Source organism: Stenella coeruleoalba, assembly GCF_951394435.1.
Source record: "Stenella coeruleoalba genome assembly, chromosome: 20".
NCBI lineage: Eukaryota > Metazoa > Chordata > Mammalia > Artiodactyla > Delphinidae > Stenella > Stenella coeruleoalba.
The window spans coordinates 30,616,937-30,641,602 of record NC_137166.1 but is presented as its reverse complement, the minus strand read 5'-3'; the positions used below and the strand labels follow the sequence as shown (position 1 = coordinate 30,641,602).

Below are 24,666 nucleotides of genomic sequence, written 5' to 3'. Positions count from 1 at the left end.
CCATTTTTCTATTCCCTTTTTTCTTTATTCACTTTGGATAATTATAAAAAAGATCCAGAAAGGACTTGAGTTCTGCCTGAAGGGGTATTTGCTCTGGACTACTCTGTGATGGGTTAGTGTGAGAAGGCTGCCCAGAGATGGGAGAGGATGATTCTCAGGGCCACCATGTCTGGTTGAGCAGGTTGTTCGCTGCATAAAGACAGTGCCCATTGGGATAGGTTGGGGCTAAAATCCAGTTTGTGTTCTCCAAGTCATGCTGTAGGGAGTAGGGGGGCATCAACCCAGAGTAAGACACACCATTTTCTAATTCTTATAAAAGTGCCTTAATGGCTGACAACAGCCTGAATAACACATTGTACTGCAGTTTTATTTGTTTCTGCCTTTTCTGTTTTTTTCTTTCAGAAAATTTCTGTAGTATATAGGTGATTTCTATGTGTATGTGTGTCTGTGTACACACATATATATATATGCTATTTATATGCCACGTACACACACACACATATCACACATGCTTGAATATAAGGTTAGATATTCTTTGAAAAAAATCCCTCATAAGGAGGGTGTCATCTTGTATGTATTTGGTTCCTTATAAAGTACTTTATAATGCGGGGTCGTTTCTTAGTTACCTTGTTTGAACAGCATGGGTACTATTTGGAAGACAAAGTAGCTTGAAATGGCCTCAGACAATACTAGTTGTGGGTGCTTGAAAAGATTTCTTTATCAAATTGGAAAAGAAAAGAAGCAAAGATATTCAAGATACATTTAGTAATTATTCTAGGGATGAAAGATCACTTTTAAAAAGTAATGTGGGGCTTCCCTGGTGGCGCAGTGGTTGAGAGTCCGCCTGCCGATGCAGGGGACACGGGTTCGTGCCCCGGTCCGGGAAGATCTCACATGCCGCAGAGCGGCTGGGCCCGTGAGCCATGGCCGCTGAGTCTGCGCGTCCGGAGCCTGTGCTCCGCAACGGGAGAGGCCACGACAGTGAGAGGCCTGAGTACCGCATAAAAAAAAAAAAAGTAATGTGTAAGTGGATATGATCTCAAATAAATGTATACAGGATGAATAAATTCTCCAAATACCCTGACGTTATGTAAATGGATACCTGTGGCTTGGTTGGAGAGTTTCAGTGATGGTAAGGATTCGAAAACTGCTGTGTCTCAAGCAGATTATACAGGCAGGAAGATTTGTTCTGGAAAACTGATTGGATAATTAAATTTGAGTTTGATTGGATAACTCAAAAGGTGACTCTAGTGATGAAGAAAAAGACCCTAATGTTAAAGATACAGGTCAAGAGTGAAGCAAATTGCTTCCTGAAATGTGAGAGTGAATAAAATGATTATGTCTAAGTTAATGTTTTATATGATGTATAATTTAAATGCAAGTAATTAAATGAATACATTTTATAATTGACTTTTGACTAATTTCTCTCTCGAAAAGTTTGTACATTCAAGTTGGCTAAATTTTGGAGGGTAGTCTCTTATGGCAAAAATAAGGGATTGTCTTATGTTTTGGGTCAGTTTATATTCAGTCACCTGTAATCATTGTTATTTTTAAACAGAAACTGAGGCTTCTTGAAGAGCTTGAAGACACTTGGCTTCCTTATCTGACCCCCAAAGATGATGAATTCTATCAGCAGGTAAGGTCTTTTAATATTTGTCAATTTGCACTGATTTTTTCCTGCTCTACCTTATTTTACCTATGAAGCCACTGTGGTCTAGAGAGGTTAAATGAGAGGTGAAATGGTCTGAGTCGGTCATCCAGTGTCTCCTCACCCCCAGAATATATAAATTCCTGCACAATCTGCTTTCTGCTCTGAACTTAGTGCTTTAGCATAGTCGACTGTCTTTTCTTCCCCAAGCATTCTGTGTTCTTCCTCACTCCTTGCTTCTGCTCCTTCTGTTTCTGCTGCATAGAATATTCTTTTGCCCCTTATCCTGTTGCCAGATGACTAATTTTTCAAGACTTCACTTAAACATCGCCTCCTTTGTGAAAGTTTCTTTACTTACCTTACCTACTAATAGAATTGACTGCACTCTCCGCTGTGCTCCTTGTACCTTATAAATAACTTGATTGTACCTATCACATTGTATTGCAGTTGTGCGATTCTGTGTCTCTCCCCCTGAATTAGTCAGCACTCTTTCAATTGCAAGTGACAAAATCACAAACAAATTCATTGTGACAAAAAAGGGAATTTATTGACTTACTTAACTTGGATGTCAAGGAGCACATGGCCGAATCCAGTTTCTCGAAAGATGTCATCTGATCACTGTTTTTCTGTTTCTCGGCTTCGCTTTTTTCTGTGTGGCTTCATGCTAGTAGGCTCTCCCCTGATAGTACAGGAGGACTCTGACAGCCCAGGGGGGTATGTGGTCTTAAGCACATAGGATCTTAGAAGAAGGTGGTGATTTCTTTTTTCCTGGTCTGTCTGATTCCCCCAGTAATGATCTCGTTGGCCTGGTTAGAGGCATGTGCCTATCCCTGAATCAGTCATTGTGTTCAAGGGAGTGAGATGCTCCTGTTTGCCTGGCCTAGTTTCTGCACCCACTCTTGGAGTAGGGTTGGAGTATGACCATTCCCACTCGCATTGCATGGAGTGTGAGTCAGAGATGGATGGTTTTCCCAAAGGAAAACTGGAGCCCTGTTCCAAAGAAGGAAAGAAAGGCATGCTGAGCAGTAAAAATAGTACCTTTTCATCTCTTCTTTCCTACTGGAATGTTAGCTCTTGGGGTATAAGAATTGGGTCACATCAGCTTGGTTTCTCCAGCACCTAGCATATGCTTGTCGTGCATATAGCTGATTCTCAGTAACCATGGAAAGAAGAGAGGAAAGAATGAGCTTACCCGTCTAGAATCCCAGGTCTCTCGTGCATCCTCAGTTCCAGGACATCATCTGTCATCTCCACTGTCATTAGAACTTCGCTACCTTTCACCTGGACAGCCCTTTTATGGATTGCTCTAGTTTTCTTTGCCCCTCTTTAAAGCTGTAGTAGACTTTTTTTTTTTTTTTTAAAACCAAAACATAAATCCAAGCATGTCAACATTCTGCTTCAAATCCCACAATGGTCTGTTGCCCGGCTCCTGCATTTCCAGCCTCGTCTTCCCCATGTTTTTACCTTTGTACACACACTGGGTTTTGGCAGTAGCTCAGACTGGCTGTGCAGTATTATATTTTGGGTCTTCCTCCTACATCCTTTCCATCTTCCTTCCTTGGAGGGCTTCTGCGTTACCTGTTATTAGTAACGGTTCACGTGTCATCTCCTGTAGGATGCTTCCCTGACACGTCTATAGCCCAGAGGTGGTCTCTGCTCCCTCTCGTGTGCACTTGTAGTACTTCACGTGTACCTTAATTATCTCAGGTCATTGGAATGATTTTATATGCTCCTTTCCCTCATTCTCTGTACTGTATATAGGGCCTGGCACCTAGTAGGTATTTAATTAGTTTGCTTGAATGGATGAATGAATTAATGTATGCATTAGCTCATTTAAAAAGCAAGACAGATATAATAATATCTGGTGTGATTTTAATGTTGTTTTACACACAAATGCTCCTCCCCAGGGAGGTGGCCTCTAGAACAATCTGCGGGACTGATACAGAAATGTTATTTCCCAGACTGGTAGACTTCTCTATTTTGAACTTTTCTAGTTTTCCAAATTATCTAAATGAACATGTATTCTTTTGTAATCAGGAAAAAAATAATTTTAAAAAGTATCCTTAAAAGTATCCCAAATGTAATCAGTTCTTAAATCCTTGCTTATATTTTCATAGATAGGAGCTTCCTGGTACATGGTAATGCACATTATTATAAAGCAACTTCTGAGCCTTTTTAGCTTTTGTATGATGAAAGTAGTGCATGAGCAATTAAACAACAAGGATAGCCCAGGTGCTGTGAGCCAGCCATACGCTGAGCCACAAAAGGAGACTCCAAGGCAAACAGAACAACTATCAAGGTTTCACTTTTTAAAAAATGTTTGAATCTTATTTTATTTATTTTTTATACAAGTTCTTAATTAGTTATCCATTTTATGCATATTAATGTGTATATGTCAATCCCGATCTCCCAATTCATCCCACCACCACCACCGCCCCGCCACTTTCCCCCCTTGGTGTCCGTACGTTTGTTCTCTACAGCTGTGTCTATATTTCTGCCCTGCAAACCGGTTCATCTGTACCATTTTTCTAGGTTCCACATATATACGTTAATATACGATATTTGTTTTTCTCTTTCTGATTTATTTCACTCTGTAGGACAGTCTCTAGATCCATCCATGTCTCTACAAATGACCCAATTCCATTCCTTTTTATGGCTGAATAATATTCCATTGTATATATGTACCACATCTTCTTTATCCATTCGTCTGTCGATGGGCATTTAGGTTGCTTCCATGACCTGGCCCTTGTAAATAGTGCTGCAATGAACATTGGGGTGCATGTGTCTTTTTGAATTATGGCTTTCTCAGGATATGCCCAGTAGTGGGATTGCTGGGTCATATGGTAATTCTACTTTTAGTTTTTTAAGGAACCTCCATACTGTTCTCCATAGTGGTTGTATCAATTTACAATCCCACCAACAGTGCAAGAGGGTTTCCTTTTCTCCACACTCTCTCTAGCATTTGCTGTTTGTAGATTTTCTGATGACGCCCATTCTAACTGGTGTGAGGTGATACCTCACTGTAGTTTTGGTTTGCATTTCTCTAATAATTAGTGATGTTGAGCATCTTTTCATGTGTGTCTTGGCCATCTGTATGTCTCCTTTGGAGAAATGTCTATTTAGGTCTTCTGCCCATTTTTTGATCGGGTTGTTTGTTTTTTTAATATTGAGCTGCATGAGCTGTTTATACATTTTGGAGATTAATCCTTTGTCCATTGGTTCGTTTGCACATATTTTCTCCCACTCTGAGGGCTGCTTTTTCATCGTTTGTAGTTTCCTTTGCTTTGCAAAAGCTTTTAAGTTTCATTGGGTCCCATTTGTTTATTTTTGTTTTTATTTCTATTACTCTAGGAGGTGGGTCAAAAAAGATCTTGCTGTGGTTTATGCCAAAGAGTGTTCTTCCTATGTTTTCCTCTAAGAGTTTTATAGTGTCCAGTCTTACATTTAGGTCTCTGATCCATTTTGAGTTTATTTTCAAGGCTTCACTTTTATCTTGCTAGTAAGACCCACAACAAACCTGATACCAATATCTAATCACTTTAAGTGCACCTTATAATAAGGGAGTGCTTCAGCCAAACCTTTGTAAAGTAAATCTGTTCTCTTAAAAGATGAAGTAAAAATACTTTTTTAATGACATGAATAAATAAAAAGTTTAGACCTGACATTGGGTCCCTTAAACAGGTCCTAACCGCAGGAATGCCAACCCAGCTGCCAGTCATAAAAACAAGACTTTTTGCAGGGTCCATATTGGGTCTGTTTATTGACCCTTACGAGGTGCCAGGGACTGTGCTCAGTGCTGGATGAAGGCTGTCACATTTCATCCTCACAGCAGCCTCATTCCTTCATTCTACAAATACATATTCAGCAGCTACTTTTCTTCAGACTCAGGGTGTTTAAGGTAGATACTGTCATTCCTGTTTTACCAATCTGGCAGAGCTTGAGTTCAAGCCCATATTTTTTGACTCTGAAGACCCAGGCTCTTTCTGCTACACCGTATGCTTCCCAGTATATCGTGCTCAAATTCACAATGCCTTCAGAGAAGTTTTTTGGTTTCTTCTGATAAGGTCATAGAGAAAACCAGTGAAAGAAAACAACAGCAACAACTCAAAGCAGAAGAGCAGAGAGAACCTCTGTTGGTTTACGATAGAGCACAAGGAAATGAATTACATAGAAAACAAGCTCTGGATTCCAGATATAGGAGTGCTACCCCTCTTATCCTGAGACAGTGCCACCCTCCTCGGCATTCCCCGTTTTGTGCCTTCCATCTGCCAGCTTGCCCTCAGTGCCTTATATGGATTTGCTCATTCAAATGTTATCACAACCCTCTGAGGCAGGTTGTTCTTAAAACTCCATTTTAGAGATGAGGCTCAGAGGCACCGAGAGGTTTAAAACTTTGTTCAAGATTTATAAGCACGAAGTGTCAAAGGCCAGGATCGAGGCTGTCTGGGTCCTGGGTCTGACTCATAAGCGCTGTCCTACTGTATCTCTTGGTGCTTCTGGAATTGCTTTGATTTTATCCCGATGGTCCCAAACCTCTGTGTCCATCCCTTTTCGTTCTTGTGACCTGTGGGGCTCCGATTCCAGCTTCCTGCTGGGTGGCTCTACCCAAAAGTCTTGCAGAGACGTCTAACTCAACGTGATCCATATGTATTCATTATTTACTTAATTCAACAAATGTATTTAGCTCTCCTACTCTGTGCCAGGTAATGTTCTTGACATTAGAGATGAAGTTGTGAAAACCGACAAAAGATTCTTGCCTTCTTTGAGCTTATCTCTTGTGGAGTCTGGTAGGGTTGGGGATGGGAGGGAAGGAGGAGAGATTAAAGAAATAAAACTGAAAGATAAATATTGGAAGGGAAGACTGGTATGGAGATGGTAAAGGAGGTAAGGGGGGTAGAGACTATAGGTGGGGGATTGCAACTGGGGTGGTCACAGAAGGTCTTCCTACAGTGACATTTGAATGAAGACCTTATGGAGGTGTGGGAGCAAGCCATGTAGTACTTGCAGGAAGAATATTCTGGACAGAGGGAACAGCAAAGCCTCTAAGATATGTTTGAGGACCAGCAGCTGAGGCTAACACATCTGGAGGGAAGTGAGAGAGTTGGGGAAAGTAGAAGGAGATGAGATCGGAGAGCAGTGGCCCGACTCTACAGGAACTTGCCGTCTACAATGAGTACACTGGCCGTGACTGAGTGAGAGGAGAAGACGTGACAGGGTTTGGAGCACAAGTGCGACAGGATATGACTTACATTTTACAGGGATCCTGCCTTCCATTCATTCCCTTCTCTACTGTCATCCCTGTTGTCCAGTTGTTCAAATCGGACCCTTGCTGTCCTCAGCTTCTCTCCATGGCTTCCCTAAGCCCTAAGTGGTTTCTTCTCTTCCAGTCCCACCGACACTGTGTGAAATCAGGTCCTCATCTGTCATCTTCCACAACCACAGTTTTAAGAGCCTCCTAGTTGGTGTTCCTTATGCCCGCGCCAACACCATCAGAATTGTGTTCCGATAAATACGGCAGACTTGTCACTCCTTGCTTTGTAAATTTTGTTGGGTCTCTCTTGCCTCTGAGGTCAAGTTCAAACTCCTCTGCCTACCCTACAAGGCCATTGACTGTATGGCCCCAAACAGCCTCCCTGATCTAGTCTCCACCCCATTGCCTGACATAGCGTCCAGCCTCAAACTCCTGTCGTACAGAGTTTCTCACTACACCTTGGCTTTGCTGTGCCTGTCATCCTTTCATGCCCTTGTACCTGTTGTCCCCTGGGTCTAGAGTACCCACATCCCCTTTTCTGTCTGGTGAGTATCTACTCATCCTTAAAGACTTTGTTTAAATACAGTCCCTTCTGGGATATACCAGGAAGTCCCACTTGTGTAACTTTCAGAATATATTAAAAATTGGAACGCTTCTCACCACCTCTGCCGTGTACACCGTGGCCAAAGCTACCACCATCTCTTTCTCAGATGGTTGCCATGCCTAACTTCTTCTCCAGACTGTTTTAACATAGCATCAGTAGTAGTGTCCTTCTTAAAACATATATCAGCTCACTAGACTTGCTCAAAGCCCTTCAGTGGCTTCCCATCTTTGCAGAGTAAAAGCCTAGTCCCTGACAGTCACTTACAAAGCAGGGCAAGATCTGGCTCCTGACTGCTTCTCTTCCCTCATTTCCTGCTTCTCCCCACCTCCTCCTCTTCCCACTCTGGCATTCTTGCTCTTCCTGGAATAAACCAAGCACACTCTTGCCCCAAGGCCTTTGCACTTAATGTTCCCTCAGCCTGGAAGTCTCTTCCCCCCAGCTATCTGCAGGGCTTGAGTGCTCCTTTCTTGCCTTTCTCAGCTCAGATGGCACCTCATCAGAGGCCTTCTCTGCCCATCCTGTGTAAAATAGCGACAATCACCCCGGCACTCCTACCTTACTTACTTGGGTTTGGTTTTCTCCGTAGCACATATCACAGTCTAAAATACATCAATACACAGTAATACAACAATACACAATCTAAAATATAAAGTAAATATATTTCATTAAACAAATAATACTAAATAAATAAGTAAAATTCTCTCTCTCTCTCTATATATATATATATGTATAGAATGAACTATATATACTATATACTTATACTATATATATAAATATGAGCTCCCGGAGAACATACAGAAGTTTTGCTTTCTCTGTATTTCCAGCACCTTGTGCTTTGCAAATAATATTTGCTCGAAAAATATGTATTCAATAAATGAGAATTGTCCAGACTCCCTTCCTAATAATTTATTTCCTGCTCCCATACTAGTATATTCATACTTCTGTTGTGAGACGTCTTAAATCTCTAACTCCTGGTCCCTATTTCTGTTTCTCCTGTTAAACTATGAGATGCTCTGTAACAGGACCTAACTTGTTTTTATCATTATACTTACGGCACTTATTACAGCGTTTGGTACAAGTGGATATTCCATAAATTTTCCATAAACGAAAAATGAACTACTGAATGAATGAGTGAACACACATTTTGTGTCACTTTGTAGCACATGACACATGATCACGAGACTCCTTGTGAGAGCTGTAGCAAGGCCTGGGCAGTGACTTGGGAAGAGTGCCTACTTCTTTTGGGAGACGGCTCAGCATCTTGCAGCTGGGAGCTAGGCCAAATAAGTGTCTAGCCCATTTGTCTTGGGATGGCTGCCAAGTCATAAGCAATTTACAATGAAAATTATATAGAAAATATGATGACTGATATAGTGCGAATTTCTATAGAGTGCAAAATATAAAGTATGTTAACCAGCAAAATCTGTTAACAGCCAGATTAGAAATATACTCCCATGAAATCAGAGTATCCTAGCACTTACATGAAGTGCATTTCCTGGGTCACTTGAAGATTTTAAATTTTATTTCACTCTCTGAAAGGTTGAGTTCCATTGGGCTTCATTTAGGTGAGCCTCCTGTAAACTGGTATCTTATTCATTTAATGCCACGTCTGGCTTCTCCATATGATGAAATTGTTTCAGAACCATCCCTTGATATGAGAGGAGGAGGTAGAATTTTTATATAATGGTTTAAACTAGGTAGAAAATAAAGCTTATTCTCCAGAGAAGCTAACATTCTGTATCTTTTAGCCATTGATAAAAGCTTGGCATGTTGGCAATTTATATCTAAAATACCATTCCAATATACAAAACAGAAATAGACTCACAGACACAGAAAACAAACTTATGGTTACCAAAGTGGGAAGTGGGTGGGGGAGGGATAAATTAGGAGCTTGGGATTAACAGATACACACCACTATATATAAAACAGATAAACAGCAAGGACCTACTGTATAGCACAGGGAACTGTATTCAATATCTTGTAATAACCTATAATGGAAAATAATCTGAAAAAGAATATATACATATATATGTATAACTGAATTCACTTTGCTGTTTACCTGAAACTAACACAACATTGTAAATCAACTCTACTTCAATTAAAAAATATACCTTTCCAAATACTTATTAAACTATATAATCGTCATTTATGTCATAGAATCTTTTGTAGAGCTCAAGAAATATATTATGTGACCAGACAACTACTAATATAATTGCATGACTGTATACTCCCTGGAAAAACTTCAATGGGATTAAACAAAAAAAAATTCTAACGTATTTGAAAATGTGCCAACAGCTGTTCCAAATTATCATGTGATATCTGATGTTCTACCTGTACCTGTCCAAAATGGAAAGTGAACTTATTTGTTTGACAGGATGAACTAATATTATTTAATGTTCATTTCTTTTCCAGTGTTACCTGTTGTTGTCTTTAAAGAAAAAATTAACAAACACCACGTGGCACTTTTTTTTTTTTTTTTTTTCCGGTACGCGGGCCTCTCGCTGTTGTGGCCTCTCCTGTTGCGGAGCACAGGCTCCGGACGTGCAGGCTCAGCGGCCATGGCTCACAGGCCCAGCCGCTCCGCGGCATGTGGGATCTTCCTGGACCGGGGCGTGAACCCGTGTCCCCTACATCGGCAGGCGGACTCTCAACCACTGCGCCACCAGGGAAGCCCACCACGTGGCACTTTTATGTGCCAGGCACTAATCTAATAACTTTATATACAGTAAAGAGCATTTAGGCTTGAGGATTTTCTCTCTTGCAGATTTTGGAGGTTATGACAAAATTATCCAGTTATTGTTATTGGTGTTCCCTGTGGTAAAATCAGAATTTCCTAGAGCACTGAGCAACATTCCAAGTCACATTTAGACAGTACCAGACGTTATCTTGAAAATTTTTTAAATTTAGAGCCATCAGAAAGAATCTCTTGGCACATACGAGAGATGTCGTGAAATTAAGAATTTTCTAATGTAACATCTTTTCTGATTTAAAAAGTATTCTACACTTATTTTGGAAAATTTGAAAATTATACCGATGTCTAAAGAAGAAAATTAAAATTACACCCAAGTGCATTACCCAGAGATAACCACCAGAAACTTTTGGCTGTATTTTTTTTTCCAAATCTTCTTTTCTATGAGTATTTACATATATACTTTTGTTTTTCTTTTTATGAAACTATGACTCTATTGTCTAAGTATCTTGTTACTGATTTCTTGTATAGCAGTAGTTTGTTACTTAACGTTTTTCATAAAAACATATAAAAATTCTTCAAAAATGTGTTACGTTAGTATTTCATCACATGAATGTACCATTTTCCTCTCTTTGGGCATTTTGGGTGGTTTTCAGTTTTTAATTATTATAGATAACAGTATGGTGAATATCCTTATAGTCTTGGTACATTTCTCTAATTATTTCCCTATGACAAATTCTTGGAAGTAGAATAACTAGATGAAAAGATATGAACATGTTTAGGTGCTGATAGATCTTGTCCAATTGGCCTTAAGCAAGGTTGTAATAATCTGCCTTCCTAATTGCAGACTATCAGAGTATTTGATTTTGTTCTCAGCAACAATGTGTATTACCATGGAAGGAGAAAGCAGATTTAAATTCAGATAAGACTGTAAATTTGATAATAGGTAGATGACTGAGTTTCAGGGGGTCTTGCAGGGGTGAAGGAGGGACACTTAAGTGAAAATAAACGAATCACTAGCTAAGAATGTGTGCCGATCGTTAGGGCTGTTTGCCAAATGGTTCTCCATCCCTCCCCTGTCACCCAGCTTTTGGGTCCCAAAGTAGGATTACAGTTCTGGGCCCTCTCATATTGGATGAAACACGTGACTATTTCTGTCCAGTGAAAAATGATAGCCGTCACTTCTAGCTTGGAGTGTTTCATTGCCAGTGCCAGGCCCTCCAGCACACTCTTTTTCCGTTTGCATTGTAACCATCTGGCGGCTGCTTGGACCCCTGCGTTACTACTTTAATGGATAGCGACTCTCTGCCAACCCACAAATAATATGTGAAGTGAACAAGAAATATTGTTGGGTGAAGCCACTGAGATTTGAGGGTTGCTACTACAGCCCATTCTGCCTGATCCAGAATGCAAGAAATAGTAGAAAGGATGCAGTAAGTTTGAGGAAGTACAAAGAGGAGAAATGAGTCAGTCAAGTCTGAATGTGGGAAAATGACTTTACTAGGAAAGCGTAGTAGGACTGCCCTGCTTCTCAGAGTGCCTGTGTGAGGTGTGTGATCATAAAGTGACAAAAAGCAGAGTTAGGTGGTACCAATGTCACCTGTCATTGAGACCACCAGGGATCCACTTAGGATTTCTGGTTTCTATACATCTTTCATCCCAGTAGGACAACAGAGACAGAAATGCACTCTCTGTTTACACAACTCATGAAGAGTGCAACGTAATCTAGTAAGCAAGAGACAGAACATTCTGGAGCCATGAGCAGTAACTCTAATTTTGTCGCTAAACTGGCGATTCTCGGAGCAGGTCCCTGAGGCCTCAGTATACTTGAAGGCACATCTGACTAGCAGCAGTGATTAAAAGGAAATTTCTCCGTACTTTCTTAACAATTCCAGTGTTCTTTAAATAATCCTTAGTATAAAATATTAAAGAAAAGTAAGATAATTCCCAAGAACTTGGTTTTGAAACATACTCCCTCTGGGACTGAGAGAGGAAGAAGCCTGGAAATAATACATACACTCTTGCCGCTGTTGTTCAGTATAGACTGGGCCTGGAGACTAGTGAAGATATATTTAATACAGGGGAATTATAACTCCAAGGACCTGGGAAATTCACATAACCATATGAATATCACATGTAAATACCTTAACATTAAAAACAATACTCTAAAAATAAAACAATAATAATGACACGGGAAAGTATTCAAAAAAATCTTTTTTTCACTGATAACTCATGTCCCTCTCACCTCTGACCACATCTGCTGCTTTTCCTATCGGCCTCAAGGGCCCAGAAATTCAGTACTTCATCTTCAAGGCAGGCTTTCCCCCCTCAACTCCATACCTAGCAGGTCCTTCGCATCCTCCTGGTCACTTTCTCAAAGAAACCTTCCCTGAATTTCCAGCCTCAAATAGTCATCCCCCTGCTTGAGACACTCAAGGACTTTGCTTCTGTAGTTAATCACTGTCTCTTCTGTACCATCAACCTCTTCTTCTGGTATCATTCCCATGAGTATGCTGACAAACCCTAGAGTACCCTTCCATCTTGCACGTTAAAGATCGTCCCTTGGTCTAGCATTCCCTTGCATCAACAGCTCCATTTTTCTCTTCCCTTTCATAGCAGAACCATGCCAACAGACATATAAATGCCATCTCCACCGCCTCCTCTTTCGTTCCATCATCTGCTGAGTCCCGTCCGACTCTCATCCCCCTCACTCTGCTGAAGTTGCCCTTGTCATTGTCATCAGTGGTTTCTGTGCTGCCCAATCTAGTGGATAATTTCTGTCCCCATCTCACTTGGCTTCTCAGGGGCAGCTGACATCGCTGACTCCTCCATCCTTCTTGAGATGCTCCTCTCCATCGGCTTCTGCGATAATACACTCTCCTGGTTTTCCACCTCAAAGGTTTCCTCTGTTGAGCCTTCCTCCGTGACTCAGAAAATGGCTTTGGGTTCGCTTCTGTGTTTGTGCTGTTCCCCTAGGAGATCTCAGCCATTCCCAGGTCTTAAATATCAACTGTGTGCTGTGCTGACAGCTCCCACCTCGGTTTCCCTAGCCCCACTGTCTCCTCTGGGCTCCAGATGCCTCCTCATCTCTATCTGAAGATTTCATTGTCATCTTCATGGCTACAGCTTCAAAATGGAGCTCCTCATTCCTTCCTGTTCTTCTACCTGTTTTGTTTTGCCCCAGTCTTTCTTATTTTAAAAAATAGTAGGGCTTTCCTGGTGGCGCAGTGGTTAAGAACCCACCTGCCAATGCAGGGGACATGGGTTCGAGCCCTCATCCGGGAAGATCCCACATGCCGTGGACCAACTAAGCCTGTGAGCCACAACTACTGAGCCTGCACTCTAGAGCCCGTGCTCCACAACAAGAGGAGCCACCGCAATGAGAAGCCCTTGCACCACAACAAAGAGTAGCCCCCGCTCATCACAACTAGAGAAAGACCACACACAGCAACAAAGACCCAATGCAACCAAAAATAAAAAATAGTAAATAAAATAAATTAATTTAAAAAATAGTGAATTGTTTGTTCAGTTATTAAGTCCAGAGATCTGGAAGTCATCTGTAATTTCTTTCCCTTCTTCATCCCTCACATCTAATTCATAATATGTCTATTTGCTCTGCCTATAAAATACGTATTTTAACTGTCTGTTTATTTCTGTTTCTATTTCAGACCATCATCACTTTTCTCCTGGATGGTTGTAATAGCAGCTGATAGAATTTTCCACTTTGACATTTGTCTCTTTCCAATCCATGCCCAATATTTTAACTGAGTGATTTTTATAAAGTGTAAATCAAATTGCTCTTCGCCCTTTGAAGTCCTCCACTGCACTGAATCTGGAGTCAAATCCAGATTCCTTACTTTGACCTCCCAGGCTCTGTGTGATCCAGCTCTGCCTTCTTCTCCATCCTCATTGCATGTCACTCTGCCTTTGGCTCTTTTGCTCTGGTAAAACTGGTCGTCTTTTTGTCTCTAGAATAGGCTGGTCTCCATCCTCAGTGCCTTTGTATTTTTTGGTCCCTTTTCTTGGAAGGTCTTTCTCTAGTTCATCATGTGGCTGGTGCCTTCTTTTCCTGAAGAGCTCAGCCTAAACGCCAGCTCCAAGTGAGAGTTTCCTACTCTAATGACAGATTTCCCACTGGTTTGTTTCTGTCCCAGTGCTTAACACAACTTGGGATTGCTTTTCTTTATTTACCTGATTTGGTAGAAAGCTCTGTGAGGACAGGAACCTTTTCTCTGTCTAGTGTTTGGTAGGTGCTCTGTAGACATAGTTGAATGAAAAAAAAAATATATGGAAGAATAATGGTCTTGCCCTGTTTATCATATGCACGATTATTGAATGAAGATATAGAAGAAAAGTGTGAAAACTGGTAGGCAGCACAATACTAAAAAGGAACCAGTCAGATTACACTTTATAGGGGTAAATGTGAAATCCTGTGCTTTGGTTTTAAAAAAACTCAGTTTCACTGTGTAGAATCAGGGAACTCTGGCTTGATGCCAATTCACATGTTAGAGCCAGAAGTGGTAGCTCAAAAGTTAATGAAGTCCTAAACTGCATCGATAAATCCCTGTATTTCTGTATTAGAGGAGGGCATTATCTTATAGTACCCTCCTCCAGTGACACCAGTAGAATTATTACAACTTTCTAAATTGCAGTGGGATACCTCATTCATTCATTCATTCATCCATCCAGCATTTACCAAGTACATTCTGGGAGCAAAATTATCACGGCTGTTGTGTTCATAGGACTCAGTGTCTAACTCGCAAAGTGAAGTGATTTCTATTTCAGTGGAAGCGTTGAAGCAGAAACCAGTTCGTCATTTACCGAGAGGCCGTGCAATCTTGTGGTTAAGAACTCATGCTCTGGAGCTCGACTCTGGGGCCCTGGGGCTTCAAATTCCAGCTCTCCTATTTCTCAGCTATGTGTGACTTTGGGCAAGTTTTTAGAATGTCTCTCTGCTTCAGTATTCTCATCTCTGAACTGGAGATAATAATAGTACCACCACGTAAAGTTGTAAGAAGTAAGTGAGTTAGTGTGTATAAATCATTTAGAAGAGTACACAGCACTCAGTAAGCACTTAAAAAATAGGTATCAAGCAGTTAATGAATAATGTTGTGTTTTCTGGAGGACCAAAGGCTGGAAGACAGGTTGAGGTTGGGGAGAAGTGGTCATAGTGGGAGCTGGGGAGACCAAAGACCAAATTATTATCATTTTGTTTATAATTGTTTGCAATTGTCCGAGCTTGGACTGAAAACTCTTGCTGGAGAGTTGATGACATTTGTTTTATTTAGTTTTCTATTTTAGGCTAGAGAGGTATGAATCCTGTTTAGAAATAGCCCCCAACAGTCTTTTTTTCTCCTAAAGCTTACAAAGAAACACATACTTTTGGAAATAGTAAAATTATAGCTATCCATAAATGCATATTTTGCTTCACTTTTGTTTTAGTGGCAGCTGAAATATCCTAAACTAGTTCTCCGGGAAGCCGCCAGCGTCCCTGAGGAGCTCCATAAAGAGGTTCAAGAAGCCTTTCTCACGCTGCACAAGCACGGCTGCTTATTTCGGGACCTGGTGAGGATCCAAGGCAAAGATTTGCTCACTCCAGTCTCTCGCATCCTCATTGGTAACCCCGGCTGCACCTACAAGTACCTGAACACCAGGCTCTTTACGGTACCCTGGCCAGTGAAAGGCTCTGATGCAAAGTACCACGAGGCCGAAGTAGCTGCCGCCTGTCAAACCTTCCTCAAGCTCAACGACTACCTGCAGGTAGAGACCATCCAGGCTTTGGAAGAACTCGCTGCTAAGGAGAAAGCCAATATCGATGCCGTGCCAGTGTGTATAGGTCCGGATTTCCCCAGGGTTGGCATGGGGTCATCCTTTGATGGACAAGATGAGATAGACTTGAAGAACCGAGCAGCCTACAACGTAACTCTGTTGAATTTCATGGATCCTCCGAAAATGCCATACCTGAAAGAGGAACCGTATTTTGGCATGGGGAAAATGGCCGTGAGCTGGCATCACGATGAAAATCTGGTGGACAGGTCAGCGGTGGCAGTGTACAGTTATAGCTGTGAAGGTACAGTCTGCTCTGTGAAGAAGCAGCCCCGAATGTAACATGACCAGAGTTGCACAGGCTCTGGAGATATATGTGGTCATGTGTGTGTGTGTTTGTGTACATAGGTGTTGTGTGTCCTTCTAAGGTTTGCCACGCCCATATATCTACAGAATATGCCTCTTTCTCATCCAGCTGTGCTGTCTGGCTCATCGTTATACTGTGCTCAGATAGCATATTTTCATGCGTAAGCACTACTGTCATTGTCTTTTCCAGGCTCAGGAGAGCAGCATCTTGGTTTCACACAGCCAACTGCCTTTCTCTAAAGCCCAGAATAGATCGTACAGGTGCTATAATTAACTTGCTGATAAAGGGCCGGGAAAACAAAAATCTGTCAAATCCTTCCAGATTCCCACAGGTGTACATTTCCAGCCTTGCCAAAATATTTTATTACGGGCGACATCACTGTCTTGAAGGGAGTGATTTGTCAAATGTGGACTTGTTCTTGGCTTCCTACAGTTTTGACTACTGTCCTTACTCGCCGGAAGCAGCTGAGGTGGGTTTTACAAGCCGACAGGCCTCTATTTTCAGGAAACTGTCCAGCGCCCCCTCAGTTCTGCAGTTTTAGGCCTGAGAGGGTTGCTGTGGCCAACTCGTTCTTGCAGTTTCTGAAATCTGGTGCCCTTGGAACAGAGGTCACAGGCTACCTTTTTTATGGTCTGCCCAAATTTTCCTTCTTTGCTTGCTCAGTTTGTGTGTGTTTAAGGTCCCCATTGCTTTTCAGAATAGGGTTATAAAAAAGGTAGGTGAACATGTCAAAGACAGAGTGACCATTGCTGATTTTCTCTGCCTGATCATTTGGCAAAGGAATACAAGACGTAATATTGGCTCTTTTGCCTGTTTAATCTCTTCCTGTTTATTAAAAGGTGATTGGAAAAGCAGAGTTCTGTTGGGTTGGCCAAAAAGTGCGTTTGGGTTTTTCCGTAACATCTTGTGGAAAGACCCGAATGAACTTTTTGGCCAACCCAATAGATCTCCCATCAGGGAATCAACTGGAACTTTTAAGGGTCATTGTTTTCTGAAAGCTAGTTTTTAATTGGATTTTGTTGTTATTTGACTCTTATTTACTAAAACGACTGTTTTGGAAAAGGGATTTTTAAATAAGAAACTCTCCTGACTCTCTCTAAATATCTTACCATTTCCCAGTCTCAAAAATTTCCTCTGGATAGCTAAAATGTTTTCTAACTCTACCTTATGTCTTCAGCCGGAAACAAGGAACTAGTTTAGCAGTTAGAAATTTAACCAGTTTCTCTGGCATCTCAAATAATGATGCTGACCCAAGAAAATTGCTTGAAGGGGATTTGATGCTGTCCTAATGGAAAGAACCGCGATCCTCTGATCTTTAATAAGGCCTTGCCAGGGATTTAAGAACTATCACATCCAAGAACTCTGATGTGAACGAACAATGGAGTTTGTTAGTTTCTTTCTTAAGGAGGCAACTCTCTGAAGCCGAGGTGGTGGTATGTGATAGCTCAAACAGCTACAAAGATGTCTTTGTGCTCCCACAGACTTGCAGCCCTTCTGTTTAATAGTCCTATTGTACTTCCAGAGCGTGGGTGATCAAATAGTTTTTGAAACCTGGAATATCTTGCAGAAAGGAATGAAAATTTTTAATGAATAGTTTCTGTGGTCGGGAGTAGTTAAGATTGACAAAGTGTACAAATATACATAAATACATAAAGCTTTATCTTTGCGGTTATCACCTAGATGAGGGAACTGCAGAATTTGAATCTGTAGGAGCAGGGTAATTCCTTCGTTCTCTTAACCCCCGAGGTTCCCAGAACTCTATCCCATAATAATAGCAGTACTGGAAGCTCTCATTTATTGAGCACCTACTATGTGTCAGGCACTGGTAGCAGCATTTTACATGTATTAACCCATTTTATTTTTACAACAACCCTATGAACGAAGTAGTACTGTTATCCTCATTTTACAGATGAGGAAACTGAGACACAGAAGGATGATGAACTTTTCCATGGTTATACAGCTATGAATTAGTATAACTAGGATTTGAACGCAGAATTTGAATGCAGACATTCTGGTTTCAGAATTTAGCTAAGGCTAAATGGCTTATGAGCAGGTATTTCCTGCCCCTGCAGTATAGTTACCTGTGGGAGTTTGGTTTTTAAAATGTCCACCTCTGGAAAGGTTACGGGAATATTCTACTTTCTCTTGTTTGCAAGTCCTGATGCTCTCCCTTCTCCCCGCCACCTCACTGCCCTCTCCCCACAACATCTGCTGTAGCTTTCTGTACCTCCTCTCAGATGACCGGGATGCATTAGGCTAGGAAAGGGAACCTCTCTAGGTCTCTGGCTGTGTGTGTCATGTTGGGTCAGATGGTTTAAAAAGCATGGGCCTTGAAACGTTTTGCTGGGTGCATTTCTTCCAGGTGACAAGTGCTATGTTTAATTCTCTGGCCTCTTCAGAATCCTGCCAGAGGTATGGTAAGGGTGAGCTCGAAGGGAACGATTTCAGTTAAAATCATGATTGGGGTTGGGAAGGGCCTAAAGGGGGCAAAGAGAATGGAAATTTCAGACAACTGTACTGTTTTCTGCATCCTTGAACATGTTGGTTGAACAGTTGCTAAGGGAGGTTCAGGTAGCTGTGCTAGACAGTATGGAAACACCAAAGGTGAATCAAGTGCCCTTCTTGCCTTGAGAGGATAGGTGAAGTAAGGTGTGCTCTGGTGGTTGTAATTATGAAATGATGAAATGTCAGATCCGGAAGGGACTTTGGAACTCAGCTAGTTCAGCCTCTCATTTTACAGATGAAAGCACTGAGGCAGGGAGAATGGGAGTGATCTGTCCAAGGTCACATGGTTACTTAGTGAAAAGGGAGTGTTACAGCCACAGGAGAGGTTCATGTAAAATGCACTAGGTATCCAGAAACAGAAGTGATTACTTCCTGCTGAAGTTAAATTCAGTTGAAGCTTAAGATCTTTCAGGACTTTGCTCTCAATACCTTTTCCCAGTGAAATCTTCACGTAGATTTATAATGAGCCAATCATCCCTCCTTGGTTTATTTCTGCCAGTAGAGGTCGTTGAGAAGTGATTGGTATAGGATACATGTATCATTAATTATATACTAAATTCATTGACTTCCCAAGCAGTGCTAGTTAATGGCTGTCTCCAGTAGGAGGATTGAAATAGTACAGTTTTTAATCAGGAATGGCTTTAGGGAACCATGTGTAAATAGGCAGAGTATTTGATTTTCCTATTCTAGCTTTGCGGGCAATTGCTTGTTCCTCCTAGATATAAAAAAACAAATCTTGCAGGGAAGATATTAACAACCCATGGTTTAATATAGTCCTACACCTTGTTCTTTGATTCGAACCCCTTCAAAAGGATCACTGAAACACTTACTATTGGTTACTATTTTTGTTTGTTTGGAAGGAAATATTTTCTGTGATATGGTCTTCATAGAAAAAAACCCACAATTCTTAAGAATTTTAACTAGTGCCAACTATTGCAGATTTTTGGTATAATTTCCCAGGTTTCCCATGAAGGACAAAGGAGGAAACGGAAGAAGAGGCCCATGACTCCTGTTGAGTATGCAATAGGCTAGAAGGCAGGGAGTTTGCAATAATTTTCTTGGAACTCTAGGATTCCCGTTTATGTCTCTGACTCCGGAAAAGTTGAATCCACTGAAGGATGGAAATTTGTTTCTATAATTCTTAGCTCTATTTCGAAATGAGTAGCTTTATGTTTCTTAGCAGCCTTTGAGACTATGAAAAGCTAGATTGCAACTAGAAGTCTTAGAGCACTCATAATTTAAGAAAATGCTTTTTAATGTTTTTATTAGTTTCCCAGCAGCCCTGTCTATGGTCCCAAAGCTCATTTGATCTTGTTTGTTTCAGTGTGTCATGCCTTATCTTTGTTATTTTTGAAGTCACTTACACTGCTCAGTATAACTTGTTTGATAAGTCACATTTTTTTTTACCCCTGTGCAACTATTGATATTTATTCAATTAACAGTAAGCATCTACTGTTTGCCAAGCACTCTTCTAGATGCTGAGCATGCAGCAATGAACAAAAATCCCTGCCCTCATGGAGCTTATGTTTTAGCAAAGCGAGACAGGAAAGAAACAAATAAGCTTGTATAATAAGGGTGAGGCACAGGCTTACAGTTTTAAATAGGAAAGTCAAGCTTCCTTTAGTTGGGTAACACTGGAGCAAAGACTGGAAGGAGCGAGTGGGTGAATATTGAGGCCCAGAGATGGGACATGACTTTGGGATGTTTCAGAAGCAACAAGTGTGAATAGAATAGAGGCAGAGAAAAAGAAAAGTAACAGAAGTGAAGACAGACAGGCAAGACCAGGGGCGGGGCGGGGCGGAAGATAGGACCTTCTAATATTGTACAGAAGTCCCCCCCGCTTATCCACGGGGGATGCGTTCCAAGACCCCCAGTGGATGCCTGAAACCGCGGATAGTACTGAACCCTATGTAGACTATGTTTTCTCCTATGCATACATACCCATGATGAAGTTGAATTTATAAATTAGGCATAGTAAGGGATTAACAACAATAACTAATAATAAAATAGAACAGTTATAACTGTAATAAAAATTCTGTGACTGTGGCCTCTGTCGCAAAATTTCGTATTGTACAAATTTAATACCTTGCCTGTCTTAACTAAACATTTATCACGCGCTGTCGCCATAACTTTTGCAGTTTGCGGCGCAACGGCAAAACTAGTGCAAATTTCTTTTTCCTTCTTCAAAATTTCACAGATAGAAGATTTGTTCTTACCATAGATGTTAGCAACCTCAGCGTACAATTCTTTTTCTTTCCATACTAAGTCGAGAACCTTCACCTTTTCACGCAAAGGAAGAGCTTTACAGCTTCTCTTTGGCATATTGGAATTGCCAGCATCGCTACTCGTATGCTTTGGGGCCATTGCTAAGTAAAAGAAGGGTTACTGGAATGCAAGCACTTTGATACTGTGACGGTTGATCTGATAACTAGAGGGCTACCAAACAGGCTACACTGGACAAAGGGGTGAGTTACTTTCCAGGCAGGACAGAGCCAGATGGTGCACGATTTCATCATGCCGCTCAGAAGGGCGCGCAACTTAAAAACTTATGAATTGTTTATTTCTGTAACTTTCCATTTAATATTTTCAGACTGCAGTTGACTGCGGGTAACTGAAACCACAGAAAGTGAAACCGCAGATAAGGAGAGGCTACTGTAATACAAATACTGGGCTTATACTTGGAGTGAGATGGAGAACCATTGCAGTTTGGAGCAGAAGGGAGGCAGCCGTGGAAGCAGGGGAGCTGCAAGAGGCCATTGGGTAATCCAGACTAGAGATGGCGGACCAGGTTAGAAGAGGCAGAGGTGATGAGAGATGGTTATATCAAGTCCCATATCTTTTCACCAGAAAAGAGTGGCAGTGTCCAGTGCCCGTGAGAAAAGAAGCCTAGCAGTGACATCTCCTAATTGTCAAGAGAAGGCTAGGCCAATAAGAATGGCTGAACTTTTTTTCCCCTCTCTCCATATCTTTATTGGGGTATAATTTACATACGATGAACTGCACATATTTAAAGTTTACAATTTTAGAAGTGGGATGTGAAGTTAGCGGTGGCTCATCAGAAAAGAGCAGCCCAGGTGTTCCATCTGGTGTTATCCCTTCATCGTAATCCAGTCTCCTCTGTTGGAGTTTTCAGATTCCTGCATCCCCTGTCCGTCTCTTTCCTGATTTGTTTCTTTATTTTGGTGGAGCATATCCTCTAATGGCTTCTTGAGAAAGGGTGCTTAGAAGGTAAATTTTTGAGACCTTGAATGTCTTGAATTATCTTTATTCTACATTAACATGTGTAGATACTTTAGTTATGGAAATCTTGACAGGAAATAATTTTCCTTCAGAATTTTGCGGGCATTGTACCAGTGTCTTTTATCTTCCAGTGTTCATGTTGAGAGCTCTGATTTTTTTGTTTGTCTTTTATGTGACTTTTTTGGTTGGATTTTTTTCCTAATGTTTTATAAGTTTGCAGTGATATTTTTTTCATCCATTTTACTGGCATTTGGTAGGTCCTTTCCATCTGGAAACTCAGGTCCTTCAATGTGGGATATTTCACTGTGTTAATGGTTTCTTTCTCTCCAGTTTTCTCTTCTCTCTAGAATCCATATGGTTTGGTTCTCGAACCTTCTGGACTGTTTCCTCTAATTTTCTTACTTATTCTCTTATTTTTAATCTTTTTATATTTTTCTGATATACTCTCAGAGGTTTTCTTAACTTTATCTTCCAACTGGCCTATTGAGGTTTTTCGTTTTTAAATTATTGAAATATTACAAACATCATAAACATGTAGTTGGGTGAATTGGCACAGACCGAACATATCTGTGTCACTAGCTCCCAGATCAATAAAGAAAACATTAGTACCCCAGAAATGGTCCCTTCCAGCATATTCTTTTCCCCAACAGTAACCATTGTCTTGACTTCTAAAGCCATGCATTAGTTTTACACATATTTGAATTAGAATTGTAAGCTCTTTGAAGGCATGGCTTGTGTCTTGATCCTTCTTTGTATGTGCGTATAACGCAAAATCAGTAAGTATTTTTTTGCCCAAAATCAGTAGGTATCTTTTGTTCTTGAGTAGTTTGTGCTGTTCAACTACATTGTGGCCACTGTCCCATCACTCTTCTGATTTCTGCAACTATGATCTCTGTTTAGTATTAGGATTCTTTTGATTGCAGATAGCAGACACTTGACCTAAACAAGCTTAATTTAAAAAGATAAGGAATTCTTTTATTTAATACTAAGTCTCACAGGCTTCGAGTGGACCTTATTTTGACAGTAATGTGTGGTCACTTTCAAACTTCTTCCCCTTCCAATTTTGGCTCTTTTTGAGCTGTAGCTTTCTTTTCTTGAGGAAAACAAACTTCTCGTGGTCCCCAAATGACCACCTCCAGCTTTTGTGGCCACTCTCTTTTTCAGGAGCTTTGAGAAGGAGAGAAACCGGGTCTTGGACATGTATTTTGAACCCTGGATAGAGCTTTACCTGAAGCTGGGTTAACAAACCATTATTCTTTTTTGATTAATGCACTTTGATTCTGGTCTTCTATGCTGTTTACAACATCAGGGTTTCCTCTAAGGCTCCATGACACTCTCTGCACTTTCCTGAGGTTGCCCACAGAATCGCAACCTCTATTGTTCGAAGCTTTGGTTCGGGGAATGTATTATTTGAGAAGTCTTTCTGCTTCCTCTCCTCATTTCATATTTTATTTCAAATAATGTCGTGGTCTTAAAGCTTTAGCCAAGAGCCCCCAGAGCAGTTTTTCTCTCCTTTTCTCACTTTCCTTTTATTCCCCCAAGTCCATGAAGCATGATATAATGAGATTCTCCTATGTATGTGAATAGTTATATCTTAAAAAACTTTTTTTTCAAATGCTTTATCTGAAAGCTGACAGAGACAGACATCATGTTGAAAGGCTTCAGATTTTTCAGTAAAGAGTTTTCAGTATTTCTCCTGAAATCCTAGAAAACTTATAATTAATTTTATAATTTATGTGTGTCAGGGGACTGTTTGTCCTGATTGCTTGTTTCGAGACATGTTAGAGCAGCTTCTTGTTATAGATTCTGAGCTGATGAGGGTGTTGTGTTTTTTTTTTTCCAACTTCTGGATTCTCCATTTCTTCAGACCATTCATTCCTCAGTGGCTGAGTAACGTGCTCTGCGTTAGCAGCCGGCTTGAGTGCTTGTTCCTCACACCCAATCAAGGAAAGCATTTTTAAATGGTAGAACTCTTTTTTTTTTTTTTTTTGCGGTACGCGGGCCTCTCACTGTTGTGGCCTCTCCCGTTGTGGATCACAGGCTCCGGACGCGCAGGCTCAGCGGCCATGGCTCACGGGCCCAGCCACTCCACGGCATGTGGGATCTTCCTGGACCGGGGCACGAACCCGTGTCCCCTGCATCGGCAGGCGGACTCTCAACGACTGCGCCACCAGGGAAGCCCCTGCGCCACCAGGGAAGCCCGGTAGAGCTCTTTGAGGAAGGCTTCTTCCTGACCCACCCTTCTTTCTAAGGGATAGATAGAGTCCTTCAGGAGTGTTTCCCAAATGTTCTCTGGCTTAGGCCACTTGCCATTACTTTGGAAACCTATCCAGGAAAATTATCCAATGTCTGCACACAGAAGCATCTACCTTCCCGGGGGATCATTCTGAAAAACAGATCTAACCCTATGAAAAAGTCATTATCAGTGTCTGCCACTGCCCTCAGTGTAAGTCTAGCTTGCTTACCATGATTCACAAAACCCGCCGTGTCCTGGCCTCTTGCTACCTCTCCAGCCTCTTCACTTGCAAATCCATGTCATTCATGTGATACTCTTACAACTCAGAATCAGTTATGTTCCTAAACACCCACCATGCCA

The 24,666-nt window shown here is 41.2% G+C and overlaps 1 protein-coding gene across 6 annotated transcripts in view; it reads left to right on the top strand.

Annotated features, from left to right (window-relative positions):
• The window catches only part of FTO (FTO alpha-ketoglutarate dependent dioxygenase), a 374,781-nt gene that overhangs the window by 96,256 nt on the left and 253,859 nt on the right, over positions 1-24,666 (top strand). For all 6 annotated transcript variants that reach the window (XM_079907100.1, XM_079907105.1, XM_079907103.1 and 3 more), the window contains exons 2-3: positions 1,559-1,636; positions 15,635-16,262. In XM_079907100.1, coding sequence (XP_079763226.1) covers positions 1,559-1,636; positions 15,635-16,262 — 706 coding nt within the window. The remainder of the gene's footprint in view (positions 1-1,558; positions 1,637-15,634; positions 16,263-24,666) is intronic.